At 42.3% G+C, this 16,968-nt stretch overlaps 1 protein-coding gene across 5 annotated transcripts in view; it reads left to right on the forward strand.

Annotated features, from left to right (window-relative positions):
* IQSEC1 (IQ motif and Sec7 domain 1) overlaps positions 1 to 16,968 on the forward strand; it is a 998,050-nt gene that overhangs the window by 892,404 nt on the left and 88,678 nt on the right. For all 5 annotated transcript variants that reach the window (XM_030208312.1, XM_030208313.1, XM_030208316.1 and 2 more), the window contains one exon: positions 4,411 to 5,675. In XM_030208312.1, coding sequence (XP_030064172.1) covers positions 4,411 to 5,675 — 1,265 coding nt within the window. The remainder of the gene's footprint in view (positions 1 to 4,410; positions 5,676 to 16,968) is intronic.

A 16,968-nucleotide genomic window follows, 5' to 3' on the forward strand; every position in this document is an offset into this window, starting at 1 on the left:
TCTAGAAATAAGCAGTGGATTTTCCCCAAGTCCATTTTAATAATGGTCTATGGACTTTTCCATTAGGAAGCCAGCCAAACCTTTTTAAAACCCCGCTAAGCTAACCGCTTTTACTACATTCTTTGGCAATGAATTCCAGAGTTTAATTACACATTGAGTGAAGAAATATTTTCTATGATTCATTTTAAATTTACTACTTTCTAGCTTCATTGCATGCCTCCTAGTCCAAGTATTTTTGGAAAGAGTAAATAAGCGATTCACATCTACCTGTTCCACTCTATCATATCTCCCCTCATCTGTCTTTTCTCCAAACTGAAGAGCCCTAGCCACTTTATCCTTTCCTCTAGCCTTTCCTCTTAGAGAAGTCGTCCCATCCCCTTTATCATTTTCGTCGCCTTTCTCTCTGTGCCTTTTCTAATACCACTATATCTTTTTTGAAATACAGTGACCAGAATTGAACACAATACTCGAGGTGCGGTCGCACCATGGAGCGATCCAAAGGCATTATAACATCCTCATTTGCTTTCTTAGTGGCTGCCACACACTAAGCAAAGGGTTTCAACGTATCATCAACGATGATGCCTAGATCCCTTTCCTGGTCGGTGACTCCTAATGTTGGAACCTTGCATTACGTAACCATAATTCAGGTTCTTCTTTCTCACATGCATCACTTTGCACTTGCTCACATTAAACGTCATCTGCCATTTAGATGCCCAGTCTCCCAATTTTGTAAGGTCCTCTTGTAATTTTTCACAATCCTCTTGCAATTTAACAACTTTGAATATCTTTGTGTCATCAGCAAATTTAATTACCTTACTAGTTACTCCCATCTCTAGATCATTTAAAAATATGTTAAAAAGTAGCGGTCCCAGCACAGACCCCTGGGGAACCCTACTATCTACCCTTCTCCATTGAGAATACTGACCATTTATCCCTACTCTGTTTTCTTTTAACTAGTTTTTAATCCACAATAGGACACTATCTCCTATCCCATGACTTTCCAGTTTCCTCTGGTTCCTTTCATGAGGTACTTTGTCAAATGCCTTTTGAAAATCCAGATATACAATATCGACTGGCTCACTCCACATGTTCGTTCACCCCTTCAAAGGAATGTAATAGATTGGTGAGGCAAGATTTCCCTTCACTAAATCCATGTTGGTTTTGTCTCCCTAATCCATGCTTTTGAATTTGCTCAGTAATTTTGTTCTTTATAATAGTCTCTACCATTTTGCCCAGCACTGACATCAGGCTCAGCGGTCTATAATTTCCCGGATAATCTCTGGAACCATTTTTAAGAATCGGTGTTACATTGGCCACCCTCCAATCTTCTGGAACCACGCTTGATTTTAAAGATAAATTACATTAGCAAATGTCCAGCGGGAGTGGCAGTGTTTGGGATTTGGATTAATGACCGTTTTATAGCTGTTTTTAGATTCTTGATTCCCTATTTACACTATATAGTATTTGGAGATGACAGACCCCTGAAGTAGGCAAAACATGGCTGTGTCAGGTCATTTGTATGTCAGCCATTATAAACTTTGGTTTGCGTAAACTGGAACAATGTGGCATGTCACCGCTTTCTCATTTTGCTTGGATCATTTTTGCAGAGACCTTCTTCCTATTTCTTCTTACACTGTCAACACAATACATGTAAACAGAACGTAATGGACATAACGTAACTCTTCCTCTATATGATTCCTAATATGTCTGCTCCACATGAACCTTATTCTACCATAACGTCACTGTGTAACTGTTTATACCGGAATTGGCGAACGCCTTTTACAGTACTATGTAAGCCACATTGAGCCTGCAAATAAGTGGGAAAATGTGGGATACAAATGTAACAAATAAATAAAAAATAAAATTATATATAAATAGTGAATAGCACTTTATAGAAGACAGATTTACATAGGTGCCTGGAGAGTATTGCTTTCAACGTGAGAGGAGACACAGTGGTTAAGATCCTTTCTGACATACGGCACTCATCTCTTCTGTCAGGCACAGTTTGAAAAGATGTGTGTGGTAATTAAATCTCACCTAGGAAATGAACAAATATGTACTTACTGAGCTCAGAAAATAGCTAGGGAGCCATGAAACATTGTAAACAAACAGCGAGTAGTCTGATCGCATAATCTGTGTTTGGAAGCACATTTTGGAATTTAATAGCTTAGTTTATATCAGAAATAAAAAAAAAACCGATACAAATCAGAGAAGAGTGATAGGATTCCAGTGGCGCATTTTGGTGCATTCAGTTTTTAACAAGAAGTGTAGAGATAAATCTGCATTGAATAAAAAAAAGGGTAAACTGATTCTCTAGAGTATTGTGACTAGGGGAGGAAATTGAGACTTTATTAATTTTAAAACACATTTGCTCCCTGGCTGAGTACAGACTCATCAGAGTGGAAGTACCAGAGTGATAATATACATCTAAAAGTTAATAGCTCGTACCCAACCTGGGGAGAACTTGCAGATTTGATGACTCAGGTGCTGTATTCAGGCAAGCTTTTCATTTGTACTGCTTCAGAAAGGAAGGCAGATAGAGAAATCTGGTGCCTCTCTTCAGATTTTTACATACTTTCCGGTAAAAATTCAAATCATGCAATTGGTATTTTTTGTTAGAAACTCTCGGTGCTGTTTAAAGGTATGCCTGAATTTTTAGTGCCAACTGATATTCAGATATTGGGTTAGATTTTTGGAAGGACACATAGAGGGGAATTCAAACATTCATGTCGGGACTTGTGGAATTTCCATACTGTTTTACAAGAAACCCTGCCAAACACCTTTTGTAAAATGTGAGCAGGGCTCCAAGTCTCAGCCTCTCCACATCTAGAGGGAATAGCGATTTTAGAAAGCTGGACATGGGGGGGGGGGGGGAAATCATACCCCCCCCCCCCCCCCACACACACACACACAAACACAAATGTCAAAGCAGCTTTCTAAAATCACTGATCCTGGCATCAGCACCCTCAATTCACATCCCCACCCCAATGTCAGCCTCCCCAACCTCCCTAACACCACAATCCCATCTCTGACATCACATTCCAACCCTGACAGCGCAACCCAACCTGAGAGCCCCCTTTTTCACCAACAATGACAATCTCTCCCACTACGCAGAGGCTCCCATGAGTGGACGTGAGCCCAACATGTGGCAGCCTCGCCCAGACTCAACCATCCTCTGAGGGCCCGAGGCCTTCCAAAATGGCACTATTGGCACATGTGTCCCCCCTTCTCTCGACCCAGTCTCAGGCTTACTGGTTGTCCCTGGTGTCTAGTGGAGTGGGAGCACTGCCCACTCGCTCCCACCTCATGGCCGCTAGCTCTCCAAAATAGCTGCCGGGACCTCTTGTGTTAATATCACATAATTAACGATAGGGGTCAGGCTTGGATATTACTGCTGAATGTCACTTCTACCCAGATAAAATCCAGCTGTGTCCAGGCTCCATCCCTGGACCACCCCTGGCGCTCTCTTGATAGCACTGGAGCAGTCTATCTGGATTTTCAGCAGCACTATCCAGAGAGCACCGGGTAGCAATGATATTAGATAATGCTACTGGAAATCCAAATTTGGCCCCATTGAGATGCACTTATCTATTCTTACCTAGATAAGTGCTGCTGAAAATCGGGCATTTTATCTTTTCAGTTCTGATTCTTCACTCCAAAATGACTTCTTAAGAAGTTCTAAGCATCTTTCTATCTCTGCTGAGGAAATTGTCTCAATCAGATTGTGCTTCTCTCCCTAGGTTTTTGTATATTCTAATAATTATGTGTTTTGGGGAGGGGGGTCTGGAAGTTTCCTTTTGCTGTTTGGGGACTCCAGGTTAGTTATAACCAACCACCATAGGGGCTATACCTCCATGAGCATTCATTTGCTACTATCCCAGAATTGTTTTTCCTCTGCTTCTCAACTAGCTTATCCATCAGAACAGTGGTGTTCAGCCAGAGAACACATACCATGACTTCCTCTTGAAACCAGTTCATGGACACCCTAAGCCTGTCCCCTGGGCACCTCTGTTGTTCAGCGGTTGGAACTCTACTTCATACCCGCATCCCGTTTATGCAGGTTGTGAACCCCCCCCCCCCCCCCACACACACACACACACTCACATACACACAGCATCCTCAGCCCTAGCCAGGTCAAGCAGTAGAAACCAGGTTTCTCATATGACAGCTGCACAGAATTCTTACACTGACCAATAAGGCCCGGACCCAAACACATATTTTTCAATTGACATATTTCAAAAAGACTTTTACTTTCTGTGTTCCTACTGTGGCATTCATATCATATGAATTTACGCTTATGTATTTTCTGCTTAAGGTTTGATGATTATTGTAGCTGCAAAAGTTAATTGACACCACTTAAAAACCTGAAGAGATTCCATGCATCTCAAACTATTTTACATTTCTTTCTAGGTGGAAATGCTAGAACGCAAATATGGGGGCCGTCTCATAACTAGACATGCAGCTCGTACCATACAAACAGCATTCCGCCAATATCAGATGAACAAAAACTTTGAAAGACTTCGAAGTTCTATGTCTGAAAATCGTATGTCAAGGCGCATTGTATTATCCAATATGAGAATGCAGTTTTCATTTGAAGGACCTGAAAAAGTCCATAGCTCTTTCTTTGAAGGGAAGCAAGTTTCTCTGAGCAATGATGGATCAAAGCTGGGATCCCTTGTCCAGTCTGACTGTGGTGACCTTGGAGAGCCAGCTTCAATTAAGTCTCCTGCTGCATCCAGTGATTTTGCTGATGCTATCACAGAACTAGAGGATGCTTTCTCAAGACAGGTTAAATCTCTCGCAGAATCAATTGATGATGCATTAAATTGCCGGAGCCTACACACAGATGAAGTCCAAGCGCTTGATCAAGTCAGAAGTGGTGAAGTAGAGAGGGAAAGCTGTGGTCAGGTCAAACCAGTACATAGTGTTGATCACAGGAAACTTGATGAGATGTCTGCATCGTATAGTGATGTCACATTGTATATTGATGAAGAAGAGTTATCTCCTCCCCTCCCTCTTTCACAATCAGTAGATAGACCATCTAGTGCTGAATCTGACTTGAGGCTTCAATCCATGAACTCTTCACAGGAGTACTGGTCCATGACCCACAAGGATGATAAGATAGACACTGATACAAGCTGTAGAAGCACTCCATCACTGGAATGCCAGGAGCAAAGATTAAGAATGGACCATCTCCCATTGCTAACCATAGAACCTCCTAGTGATAGTTCGGTGGACTTAAGTGATCGGTCTGAGAGAGGATCATTAAAGAGACAAAATGCATATGAAAGGGGACTCAGTAGTCAACAAGGAAGCCCAAAGCATATCCCACATGGGATCATCCCTACCAAAATTATACCACGAGAAGATGACCTCCCCAGACATAGGCCAAGGCCTATTGATAGTCACTTGGTTATTAATGGCACTACAAACAGGCAAAGCAAATCAGAGTCAGACTATTCTGATGGTGATAATGACAGTATCAATAGCACTTCAAATTCAAATGATACAATAAACTGCAGCTCAGAATCATCTTCTAGAGACAGCTTACGAGAGCAAACTTTAAGTAAACAAACATACCACAAAGAAACTCGCAACAGCTGGGATTCACCTGCATTCAGTAATGATGTCATCAGGAAACGTCATTATAGGATTGGATTGAATCTTTTTAATAAGTAAGTAAAATCTGTATTTAACAGTTTTGTGTTTTATAACCCTTAGACTTTTGAATCAAGCAATATTTGCATGAAAATAATTATCGCTTCTTGGGTTTCCTGTTGGATATTTTTCTTCTTAAGGAAAAACGAAAAGGGGTCCAAGCCTTCCACAAAAAACAAACACAACACACAAAGGTGGAAGTAAGACCAAGTCCAAATGACCCTCCCAAGCAGGAAGTAAGAGCGTCAAAACAAAATATTGGGGCCCAACACAGTCCGTGTTTTGGCAACAAGCCTTCAGGGGTGGTCAAATCGCTTAAAACTACAACTTTGATGCACAGAGCATACAAGTGCTATAAAGCACAGGCAGGAATGCGCTGTATCCGCGAAGTGTACGGTCTCCTGATATACCCAGGGCCAGGAGTCTTGTGCTTAGCCCAGTGATGCATGTATAAATGGATAGATCATGCTTGGGGTGAAGGCTATGGGTTGGGGTAGGGGAAGGAGGGATTTGTAGTTGGGAGGAGTTAGGTGAGGTTGGAAGGGGTGAGTTGTGTATGGAGTGGTTAGAGTGTTGTGACTGGTAAAAGAAGGGTTGGGAAAAGGGGGAGGTTAATAGGTTTATATAAAACAAGTTAAAAACGACAACAATATTGTGTGTTCAGTTTCTGGGCTGGTACATGGAAGGCACAACTATGGGTCAATGTAGTATGGTATAGTTTATGCTCTTGAATAAAGAGAACCATGCATAATTTAGAGTTAGCCCTGCAATTCTTCTATACTGTCATGCTCAGCCGCCAGATCCGCACCACTCTTTCTCAGTCTCTTCCTTTCTTTACCAAGCACGCCCTTCACTCACGAGTCGACAGTCTGCAATTAGGGTCTCCGGACAACAGGCAAATCACCAGAAGTGCTTTATTATCTCCAGAGTACATTTACTCTGCTTTAAGGCTTCACAGGCCTTTCCCTCTCCTCAGTGTAGCTCCACTTTTAAACACAGTTCATTGGAACCCTGCTTGCAATATAGTTCAGCTTGGGCCTGCTTTCCACACAGTTCACTTTGGCCCTGCTTTCAATATGGTTTTCCCCAGCACTGCTTCTAATCCAGTACTTAGTAGCACTGCTCTTTCCCACAGTTAATGAGCACTGCTCACAATTCAGTTCAGTTAGCAATGTTTTCCTCCTCAATTCAGTTTTAGCACTGCTTTCAAACACAGTTTAGTTTAGCATTGCCTTCAAACACAGTTCATCTTAGAAATGAAATTAAACAGTTCCATTCAATGGCAATATGGTCTAAGTCACTTTCTCACTCTTAGACCTAATGACCCACCTCCCTCATTTGTCAGCACAAAACCACCTGACATCCACCCACCGGGTCAATTCACCAAGGCTTCATCCACTCTCCCCAGTTCAGTTCATAACTCACTTTAAGAGCTCTCCACCAGCTCTTCCATTTCCTCCTCATTCTCCCCTCCTTTCTCCTCCTCCAGTTCCATTCTCTCCTCCCCTTCCTCCCGGTCTAGGGGCTCCTCCCTTCCCCCATCTGATTCCATCTCCCAATCACACCCCAGCTCCTCCCCCCCTTGCATAGATTCTTCTCCCTTCCCCTGATCTGTCTGCTGGTGCTGCACTGCCTTCTGGGGCTTGTAGTTTCTTAGCTCCTGGCTTCTCTGACGTTGCCCTGCCTTCTGGGCTTTGTAGTTCCTTGGTTCTGAATCTCTCTGGTGCTGCACTGCCTTCTGGGGCTTGTAGTTTCTTTGCTCTTCACAATACATTACAGAAAGGAGAAGACTTACTGATCATAACATTGACACTTGTACAACGACCAACCCAACATCCTACATTCCACACTTGAACTTCCAATTAACCAAACCACAACTTGCTATTGGCAATAACCTGGCCACAGCCTTTATTAACAAATATTCATTGAATTAATTTAACCTTTAACAATGCATTTCTTTTTTCAATACAATACTGGCATCCCTAGAGCAGCTTAAACAATTCGGAGCCATTTGGTGCTAAAACTAGCTCCTTTCCTTTCTCCAAATTGCCCCCTTTATCCCATGTGACTCACGGTGCCATCAAGCCACACCTCACTCTTGGAGGTTCCGCACACAAGTTACTCTTACCCATCAAACATCTTGGAAAGAAGCATTAATTAACCTCATCTGGTGCCTTTAACTCCCCATAGCAGACCAAAAGTGGTAACAGACTAAATCTTATTACCACTCCCCCACTGAAACGGCTGCAGCCAAATCTACCTTCAAGTCCTGATTAGTGCTTAAAAATATATCCAAACCAATATCCAAAAGATGAATCCCATCAGTGCAGTATAAGCCTACACAATCTGCAGTAATAAGATCATGAACTAAAACTAAACCCCCCCAATCTACTGGGAAATGTAGAGATCTCAGCATTTACCTGATGCTGCAAGCGTTCAGTCCCCCTAGGATTTTGGGCTCCCTTCCATACCCTTTGGGGAAGAATGTGCGACTATACTACCAGGACCCCATGGAAGAAAGACATTACAGATACCAAATCTTGCTTCATTGCACAAATCAAATCCACACGCTTCACCTGACATAAATCATTAGCCCCCAAATGGATACAAATTAACAAAGGTGAAGAAAATCTGCTGGTTTGCAGTAAAGTGGATAACAGTTGGTTCCAGGACATGCCCAGTATGGCCAACCATCGGATTCAAATACCACGTTCAACGAGTCCTAAGTTGGGTCCCCACTGGAACTCTCAAGCATGTTTATTATTCCATATTTACCTGGACCACAACCGATACAATTTAACTCCTTTTTTAGAATGACTGCAAACTGATAATGAGTTAAGGGACACCCATCCATATGAACTAGCCAGAAGCCCCCCCCCCCCCCCCCCCCCAGCGTTGGCCACAAGGAATGATACCACTCCGCACATTGTACGAGGCAAATAGCCAAAGACTTCAACCCCTCAACATAATCCACACACCCTGCCCTCTTGATCAGTTTTGGACTGGTGAAGTTATAAACGCTAATAGCGCTTTTCCAAAACCACATCCTGATAACCTAATTTCCATAGGACCTCCTTCAAACCAAGAGGATGCAACCAAGTCACTCACTCTACAGGCTGCAAAAAAATGCCACTGCAAATGCAACCCGAAACCAGGCCACCTCATACTTTGAAAAACAAACGCTGGGCAAAGCATTACAAAGTTGTACCACTTGCTCATAAAATAAAGGCAGCCGAACCAATCGGGGACGAACAGATTAGCCCGAGCGGGAGTAACCGCACAAAGCTTACGCACCAAAAAGGTTTGAGCAGAATCTGGATAACCCCATAGCTTACAGACAAACTTTTCTTAGTTTGCCAAGGTCTGATAGATCATACCATACAACCACTGGCGAGCCGCCGCAAAAGTAATAAAGCAGACTATACTCTCCTCCGAAATAGGAAAGGTAAAATGCATATCTGAAGCTTCCAGAAAAACTAAGAAAAGTTTTAATTAATCTGCATATTTTAATACATCTTGTCTGCATTTTATCTCAGACGCAAAGCCAGCTCTTCTGAAATGTCTTGGAGTCAGATTTCCAAGGTATCCACACTGAATATGCATGAGATGCTTTTTGCATCCACAGCCTCCATTGTATACATCTCCTAAGTATTCGTTGATTTATTACCTAACCCGGGCTCCCCTTATTTCAATCTAGTCACTACTAATTATTGCATAAACTTCAATCTGGTGACCACGTTTCAATTTTACTGCATTTTATTTTTCTTACAAATATAACAGATTTAAGTATTTATATTTTCTCATAGTATTCTTGTATCTTCATTCACTCACTATCACACATTTTCACACATCTCTTATTGCCTCACACGTTACAAATCGCATGAATATGCTTAAACACCAAGGTAATCACATGATACTGGGATTTCACTAATCCCCTACGTATACAGAGTAGCTGCCACCAAGTCTATTGAGGTATTTTAAGAAGTCCTTGCTCCTCGTTGGTTCGAGTAAATCTTACTTCTCAGTATTTCTTATTCATGACAGCACGTCTGTGGCAAAGAGTGTTCTCCCGACTTTGCAAATGGCGAATTGTTCTTGCCGTTCGCGTTTCCACCAAAGTTCGCTATCTCTAGTATCGCGTTACTTCCTTGGATTATTTTCAACAGCCTTGGCTTATCTTATTGACCACCACCTAATCCATCAGCGGCGGAACAAAAATAGTAACCAGCACCTATTGTTTTCCTAATGAAAACAATAGGTGCTGGTTTGCAAAGTCAGGAGAACACTCTTTGCCACAGACGTGCTGTCATGAATAAGAAATACTGAGAAGTAAGATTTGCTCGAACCAACGAGGAGCAAGGACTTCTTAAAATACCCCAATAGACTTGGTGGCAGCTAATCTGTATACGTAGGGGATTAGTGAAATCCCCAGTATCACGTGATTACCTTGGTGGCTAAGTATTCATTGTGGATATCCTAAACCCTGACTTGGCATGTGGGTCTTAATGACTGGAATTGCCTACTATAGGGGATCTTTTGCTAAGCCACAGTACCATTTTTAACTCACGGTAGAAATCATGAAATGCCGAGGTGCCCATTAACGCCCGGATTCTGTGTAGCACGCCTAGAGATCAGCACCAAAATCCAAGTGTATTCTTTAACAATGTGTATAACTTAATTGCCTTAACAAGCTAATCAATGTTGATAACAGCTGTTATCAAGCAATAATGAGCACTAATTAGAATTCATGTACACAATTCGATAAGTGCATTCTGTAATGCAGTGCACCTAACTTCTAATGCATGCAGGTAAAAAGGGATAATGGTTATGAGCGGGGAAATGGGCATTTTGTGGACGTTTCAAAATATACGCACATAGGGGCCCCTTTTACCAAGCTGTGGCAAAAAGGGGCCTGTGCTGGCATCGGCGTCTGTTTTACACACACACCGAGGCCCCCGTTTACCATAGCTGGTGAAAGGGAAGTCTTGTCTTCCTGCAGGAAATGGCCATATGGCAAGTATTGCACTTGCCGTACGGCCATTTCGAGGGGGGGGGAGGAAGCCCTTACCGCCACCCATTGAGGTGGCAGTAAGGACTCCCGCGTTAACTCGGTGGTAACTGGGCAGCGTGCGGCACTGCCCAATTACCACCGGGTACACTCTGGTGCTACAAAAATAAATACATTTTTCTAGCGCCGGAAATGACAGCACGTAGGGGTGGGAAGTACCGCTGGGCTGCTGCAGTAGCCCGGCGGTACTTCTGTATAACAAGCGGTAAGCCCATGTTGGGCTTACTGCCGCTTAGTAAAATAGCCCATACTTACAGAATATGGCCCCGTGTGCCTAAATCTATGCGCCAGGATTTACGCCACGTTTTCATTGGTGTAAATGGATACGTGTAGTGTTTAGGCGCTAGGATGCCAACTAAGCATATTCTATATACTGCTCCTAACTCCAGGTGCTGCTTATAGAATACGCTTAGTTGGCGCTGATTTCTGTGCCCATTTTTTAGGCGCCATATATAGAATCTCCCCCTATATTCCTATGGGCGTCTCAGCATTTACAGCGAACAAGACAGACCTTATAGACTTACCAATAAGAAACAAAGTCAGATTGTCAAGATCCTACCTAAACCTACACTACCCAAATTGCAAAGGATTGAAATACAAAACAACTTACGCAGCCGGCTTCTCCTACATAAGCGCACAACTATGGAATGGGCTCCCAAAAGCTGTGAAACAATCCACGACCACTTGAACTTCAGGAAATCACTAAAAACCAACCTCTTCAAAAAGGCCTACCCCAACGACCCCACGTAACCCTCTTCACCTACCAACACAGCATGAATATGATCGAAGAGGACATCACGCAATCTTCATCCATTCCGACCCTCCACTTATACCTCATACGATCACTATACAACTTTGTATTTGCTATCCACCGACTGGGCAAACGCCTTTGACGGTACTATGTAAGCCACATTGAGCCTGCAAATAGGTGGGAAACTGTGGGGTACAAATGCAACAAATAAATAAAAACATTACGCAGCTTAGCAAAAAACCTCCTTAGTGTAGATATAGATAAAGTCCTACGTTATAATTTTATTTTTATTTTGCTGCATTTATATCCCACATTTTCCCACCTATTTGCAGGCTCAATGTGGCTTACAATATAATACAACTACAATCACATTGATGGAATAGAGAATCAAACATATAACCGGCAAGTGACCGACTCACCTGCAAATGCGCAGTAGAGTCAGAACACTGAGAGTGTAGAAGTCCAAGCCCCGCCTCCACCAGCAGTACAGCCCAATAGGGAGGAGGGCTTGGACATGGGTGTGGAAATCGGAGGAGGAGGGAAGGAGGGGGCGGAACTGAGGGAAACAGACACTGGGGGGAGGGCAGGAGAGAGAGCAGGGTTGGTGGACAGGGGAGGCCATCGGAAAACAAAAAACTAGCCGGTTCTTACGGGCTTAATGGCTAGTCAGAGTATATATAACAGATAAGGTGCATAGGAGTAATACAGTCCCAAGTCAAGAGCTACAGCTGACTTACCTTTCAGACAACCATCTGCATCTCCCATGAATAGTCTTTCACAGTAATATGTGTACACTACTGTTAAATGCTTATTACAATGCTAACATATGCCCTATTTAAAATGTCTTTTTCATAGCAGACATCTAAAGTCCTTTTAATCTTTCCAGATATATTCCCTGCTTCTCCTCATGAACTTCGTTACTTTGAACACTCTCAATAACATCTGTGTATCTTTGCAACGCAGAGCAGCACCATATCAAGGGTTATGCAAGTGTTGCGGACACACAAGTCACAAATATGGCAAAGTGGGTGGGCCGGGTGGGGGGGGGCGCCAATGGGTGATTCAAGCAGGGTGCAACGATCCAGGTACAGAGACCACCCAGACTGTATCCTGTAGCATGGATGAGGTTGCTGTTATCAAAGTCATTTCAGTAGTAATATCTCCTATTTTTCCCTACAAATAATTCTTTTTTTTTTAATCGCCCTCAGGCATATTTGGCTTGTTTTCATACCCTTGCACAGTCTTGCACTTCTCGGTACTGAATGGAATAAATTGTATCAAATGGGTCATTGCATGGCCCATTTCCCCAACTTATCCAAATACTCCTGTAGCTCTTAATATGTTTGTTTAATCACTGCAACAACAATTTTAATTTCCTGTATAAAAAATGTTGTTGCTGTTCATCCCTCTATCACCGATGAACTAATATCTGTCTTCAAAATGGGCTGAGATAATACAGTCCATTACTCTATGTGGATAAAACTTTAAAAGCATCTGGAGGTTTCTTCACTGTGACTATTTTGATTTTTATTACATTTCAAAAAAATATTTGACCAAAGGTTAACACGCCTGCTGCTGATTAAGCACATAAATATTCTGCTGTCACCTGCTACAAGAATGGCATGTTTAAGCCTTGTTAATAAAATGTCAAATGTTTTCATGACATTTTAACTAAGTTGCTTTTTGTTTTTGCCAGAACTACGGTACAGTCTGGGTTATCAAGTTCTTTATGCCCCTCTGTTTACAAAGCTTTGTGTCAGCATTGCTGTGCAGCAGCCGCTAGTCCAGTTTTGTATACGGGTGGTGGGGAGGGGTTGATTAATAAATACACAAAATACACATTTTATGGAGTGTTGACCACGAAACATTTTAGCATTATTAAGCTGATATGAGTACTAGTTGTTGGGGGGGGGAAAAAGTACTGTGTGTGTCTGCTGTTCAGGAAGTTTGTAAACAAGACTTGTAAACGTTCTCTTTTATTCTGCCGAATTCAGAGGCACTTTCTCTTCACTTTTAGTGCCACTTACCACATTACAGGGTAGTTTAGTATAGGAACCCAAAGCGGGGAAAGGGAAATGGGACTTGATATACCGCCTTTCTGAGGTTTTTGCAACTACATTCAAAGCGGTTTACAAATATTCAGGTACTTATTTTGTACCAGGGGTAATTGAGGGTTAAGTGACTTGCCCAGAGTCACAAGGAGCTGCAGTGGAAATCAAACTCAGTTCCCTAGGATCAAAGTCCACTGCACTAACCACTAGGCTACTCCTCCACTAGCAACATTCCATGTAGAATCTCAAATAGTAGCAACAGAATCTCATTAGTAGCAACATTCCATCTAGAATCTCCAATAGTAGCAACGTTCCATGTAGAATCTTCAAATAGTAGCAACATTCCAGGATCTCAAATAGTAGCAACAGCAACATTCCATGTAGAATCTCAAATAGGGAAAGGGAAATGGGACTTGATATACCGCCGTTCTGAGGTTTTTGCAACTACATTCAAAGCGGTTTACATATATTCAGGTACTTATTTTGTACCAGAGGCAATGGAGGGTTAAGTGACTTGCCCAGAGTCACAAAGAACTGCCTGTGCCTGAAGTGGGAATTGAACTCAGTTCCTCAGGACCAAAGTCCACCACCCTAAACCACTAGGCCACTCCTCCACAATTGACAGTGCTGATTAGCTAGTTAACCAATTAAGTTCCATGCATTGTTGTAGAATATGCTTCAATTTCTGCATGGAAATTAAGGCTCTATATAGAATTTGGGGGTATGTGCCTATATTTTAGACTCAAACGGGCAGGCGATCTACAAGATCCAAGATTGGCAACAAAACAACATATCAACAATAAAAAAAGGCTCCAGTGATGTAAATGGGTCCAAAAAAAGAATAAATACTGTGTGGAGAGAATGTATTTTACCATTAGGTGTTAAAAGTGGAACACACCTGTGGCTCTTTTACCATTGAGTGACAAAAGCGGCATACACCTTCTGGTTTTTACAGCCCTTGGAAAGCTCGAAACATGGCCGTCGGGCTTTTAATTATTTATATATTTATTATTTTATAGATGCCAAAGGGCTCATTTTTGAAAGAGAAAAACATCCAAAAATTGTCAAAAACCACCATTTGGATGGATTTTTTTTTTTGTTACATTTGTACCCCGCGCTTTCCCACTCATGGCAGGCTCAATGCAGCTTACATGGGGCAATGAAGGGTTAAGTGACTTGCCCAGAGTCACAAGGAGCTGCCTGTGCCTGAAGTGGGAATTGAACTCAGTTCCCCAGGACCAAAGTCCACCACCCTAACCACTAGACCACTCCTCACTCCTCCATTTCTTCACAAAACGTCCAAATCGGTATTTTTGAAACCTGTTTTGCAGATGTCTATCTATGTATGTCATCTGTCGTGCGACCAAATCACAAGGGGGCATGTAGGGGGCATTTCAAAGTTAGGCTTAGGACAGGCCTAACACTTGAACGTTTTACAGCCATAACGGAAGAAAACCAAAATGTCTAGGACAAAAACTTCAATGTTTTGGTCTAGACCTGTTTTTCTATTGAATAAGACACAATAAGGTTCCCTAAATGATGACCATTGGAGGGATTTAGGAATGACCCCCCCCCCCACCTTACTCCCCCAATGATCACTGACCCCCTCCCACCCCAAAAACATGTGAACAAAAAATAGCATCTATAACAGCCTCATATGTTATAGCCAGGTCCATTAGAGCAGCATGCAGGTCCCCGGAATAACATAGTGGTGGGTGAAGTGCACTGTAGACAGGTGGACTCAGACCCATACCTCCCCCTACCTGTTACTTTTGTGGTGGAAATAGTGAGCCCTCCAAAATTCACCAGAAACCCACTGTACCAACGAATAGTTGCCAATTTCACCCATAAGGGCTATTATAGTGGTGTACAGTTGGGGGTAGTGAGTTTTGACTGGGTTTGGAGGGCTCAGTAGACAAGGGAGCAATATTAAAATGTGTAATTAGGAGCATTTATATGAAGTCCACAGCAGTGCCCCCTAGGGTGGCCCATTGCTCTACTGGGATGTCTGGGAAGCCAGTCTACTAAAAATGCTGGCCCCTCCTATATGCCAATTGCTTGAATTTCTATATTTTTCACTTGTGTGGGGGTTTTTTCCCCCGAAAATGGCCTGAACAGATAAATGCACAGAGCACAAAACCTTGTTACAAATGGTATTCCCCCCCCCCCCCCCCAAAAAAAAAAAGATGTTTTGCTTTTTCAATAATGGTTACATTTGCTATGCGGATTTGGGATGTTTAGCGCAAAACGGCCAAAGTCCGACTTTAGACGTCATATCGAAAATGCCCCTCCAAGTGCTGACTCCATCCCCTGAATGCCTCCAACATAGCCAACTTTGAGTTAAGCGCTAACTGCGAATTTTAGCAGCACTTAGCTGGTTAAGTTTCGGAGAAAATTAGTGGCTAGCCCTGTCCAAGCAATTTAACCACTCAGCGGCTGGCTAAATCACTTTCAATACTTGCTGGTTAGATTCTAAACCCTGCGTAAAGACAGGGAAATATCTAGTGTACTTGATTGTAACTTGTCTTGAACTACCACTGGACAGCATAGGAACCAGCTCTGTGGGTGCAGTGGGTGCGGAGCATCTCCAGTATTGACCAACCTCTTTCATTGTGTCCAGGGAGGAATAATTTGCATCTATGCTGGAAAGGAATGCTAAATAAAATAATAATAATAATAAGTATAAGCTGTGTATGTTTCTGAAAGGTAGTATAGCAAGCTTGAAATAAACTGAGACCATTACATCAGAAATGTGTTGACATGTAAATAGCAGTATTTACACATGTATATTGCATGCACGTGTAAATAATGACTTCAAAAACTGCTAGTTACTTGTGAAGATTTACAACATGCAGAGATTAGAAGAGGTGTGGTTTGGTTGTGGCTTGGGTGAGACTCAAATCTACACGTATATTCCCCATTTTACAAAGGGAAGACATGTATGGAGAAACATCTCTCTGTTAGCTTTCACATGAGCTCAAAGGCATGCATAGGTTTTTACTCCACTTCAGGAAGCAGGTAAAAGCCTGGCTCTTCTCCCAAGCCTTTAATACATAGGGTGGCTGACTATACACCCATTCTGCACCTGGACTAGCTTGCTACACCCACTGTAACTTAGACCAGTTCCTTATATCTTGATTAACTGTATAAAGATTTGCCTTTAGCTTAGCCACCCATTTATTTATCCCAGCTGATGTACCACACATCTTGTCCCCATCTATGTATCTGCAATTGGCCCCTCAGCTGTATGGTAAGCTGTGTTGTAGAAAAGCATTAGTATCGTAGCAATGTTATTTGAATGTTCTAGTTGTGTGCTTATTAGATATTCCATTACTATTATGCTTGCATCATATTATGTCTCTGTTATTTGAATTTCAGTGCTGTTAAATATGTAAATTTTTCACCCTGTTTCAGGGTAGTCTTATTATTTATTTATTTAT

This window comes from Microcaecilia unicolor, chromosome 6 (genome assembly GCF_901765095.1).
Source record: "Microcaecilia unicolor chromosome 6, aMicUni1.1, whole genome shotgun sequence".
In the NCBI taxonomy this organism is placed as follows: domain Eukaryota; kingdom Metazoa; phylum Chordata; class Amphibia; order Gymnophiona; family Siphonopidae; genus Microcaecilia; species Microcaecilia unicolor.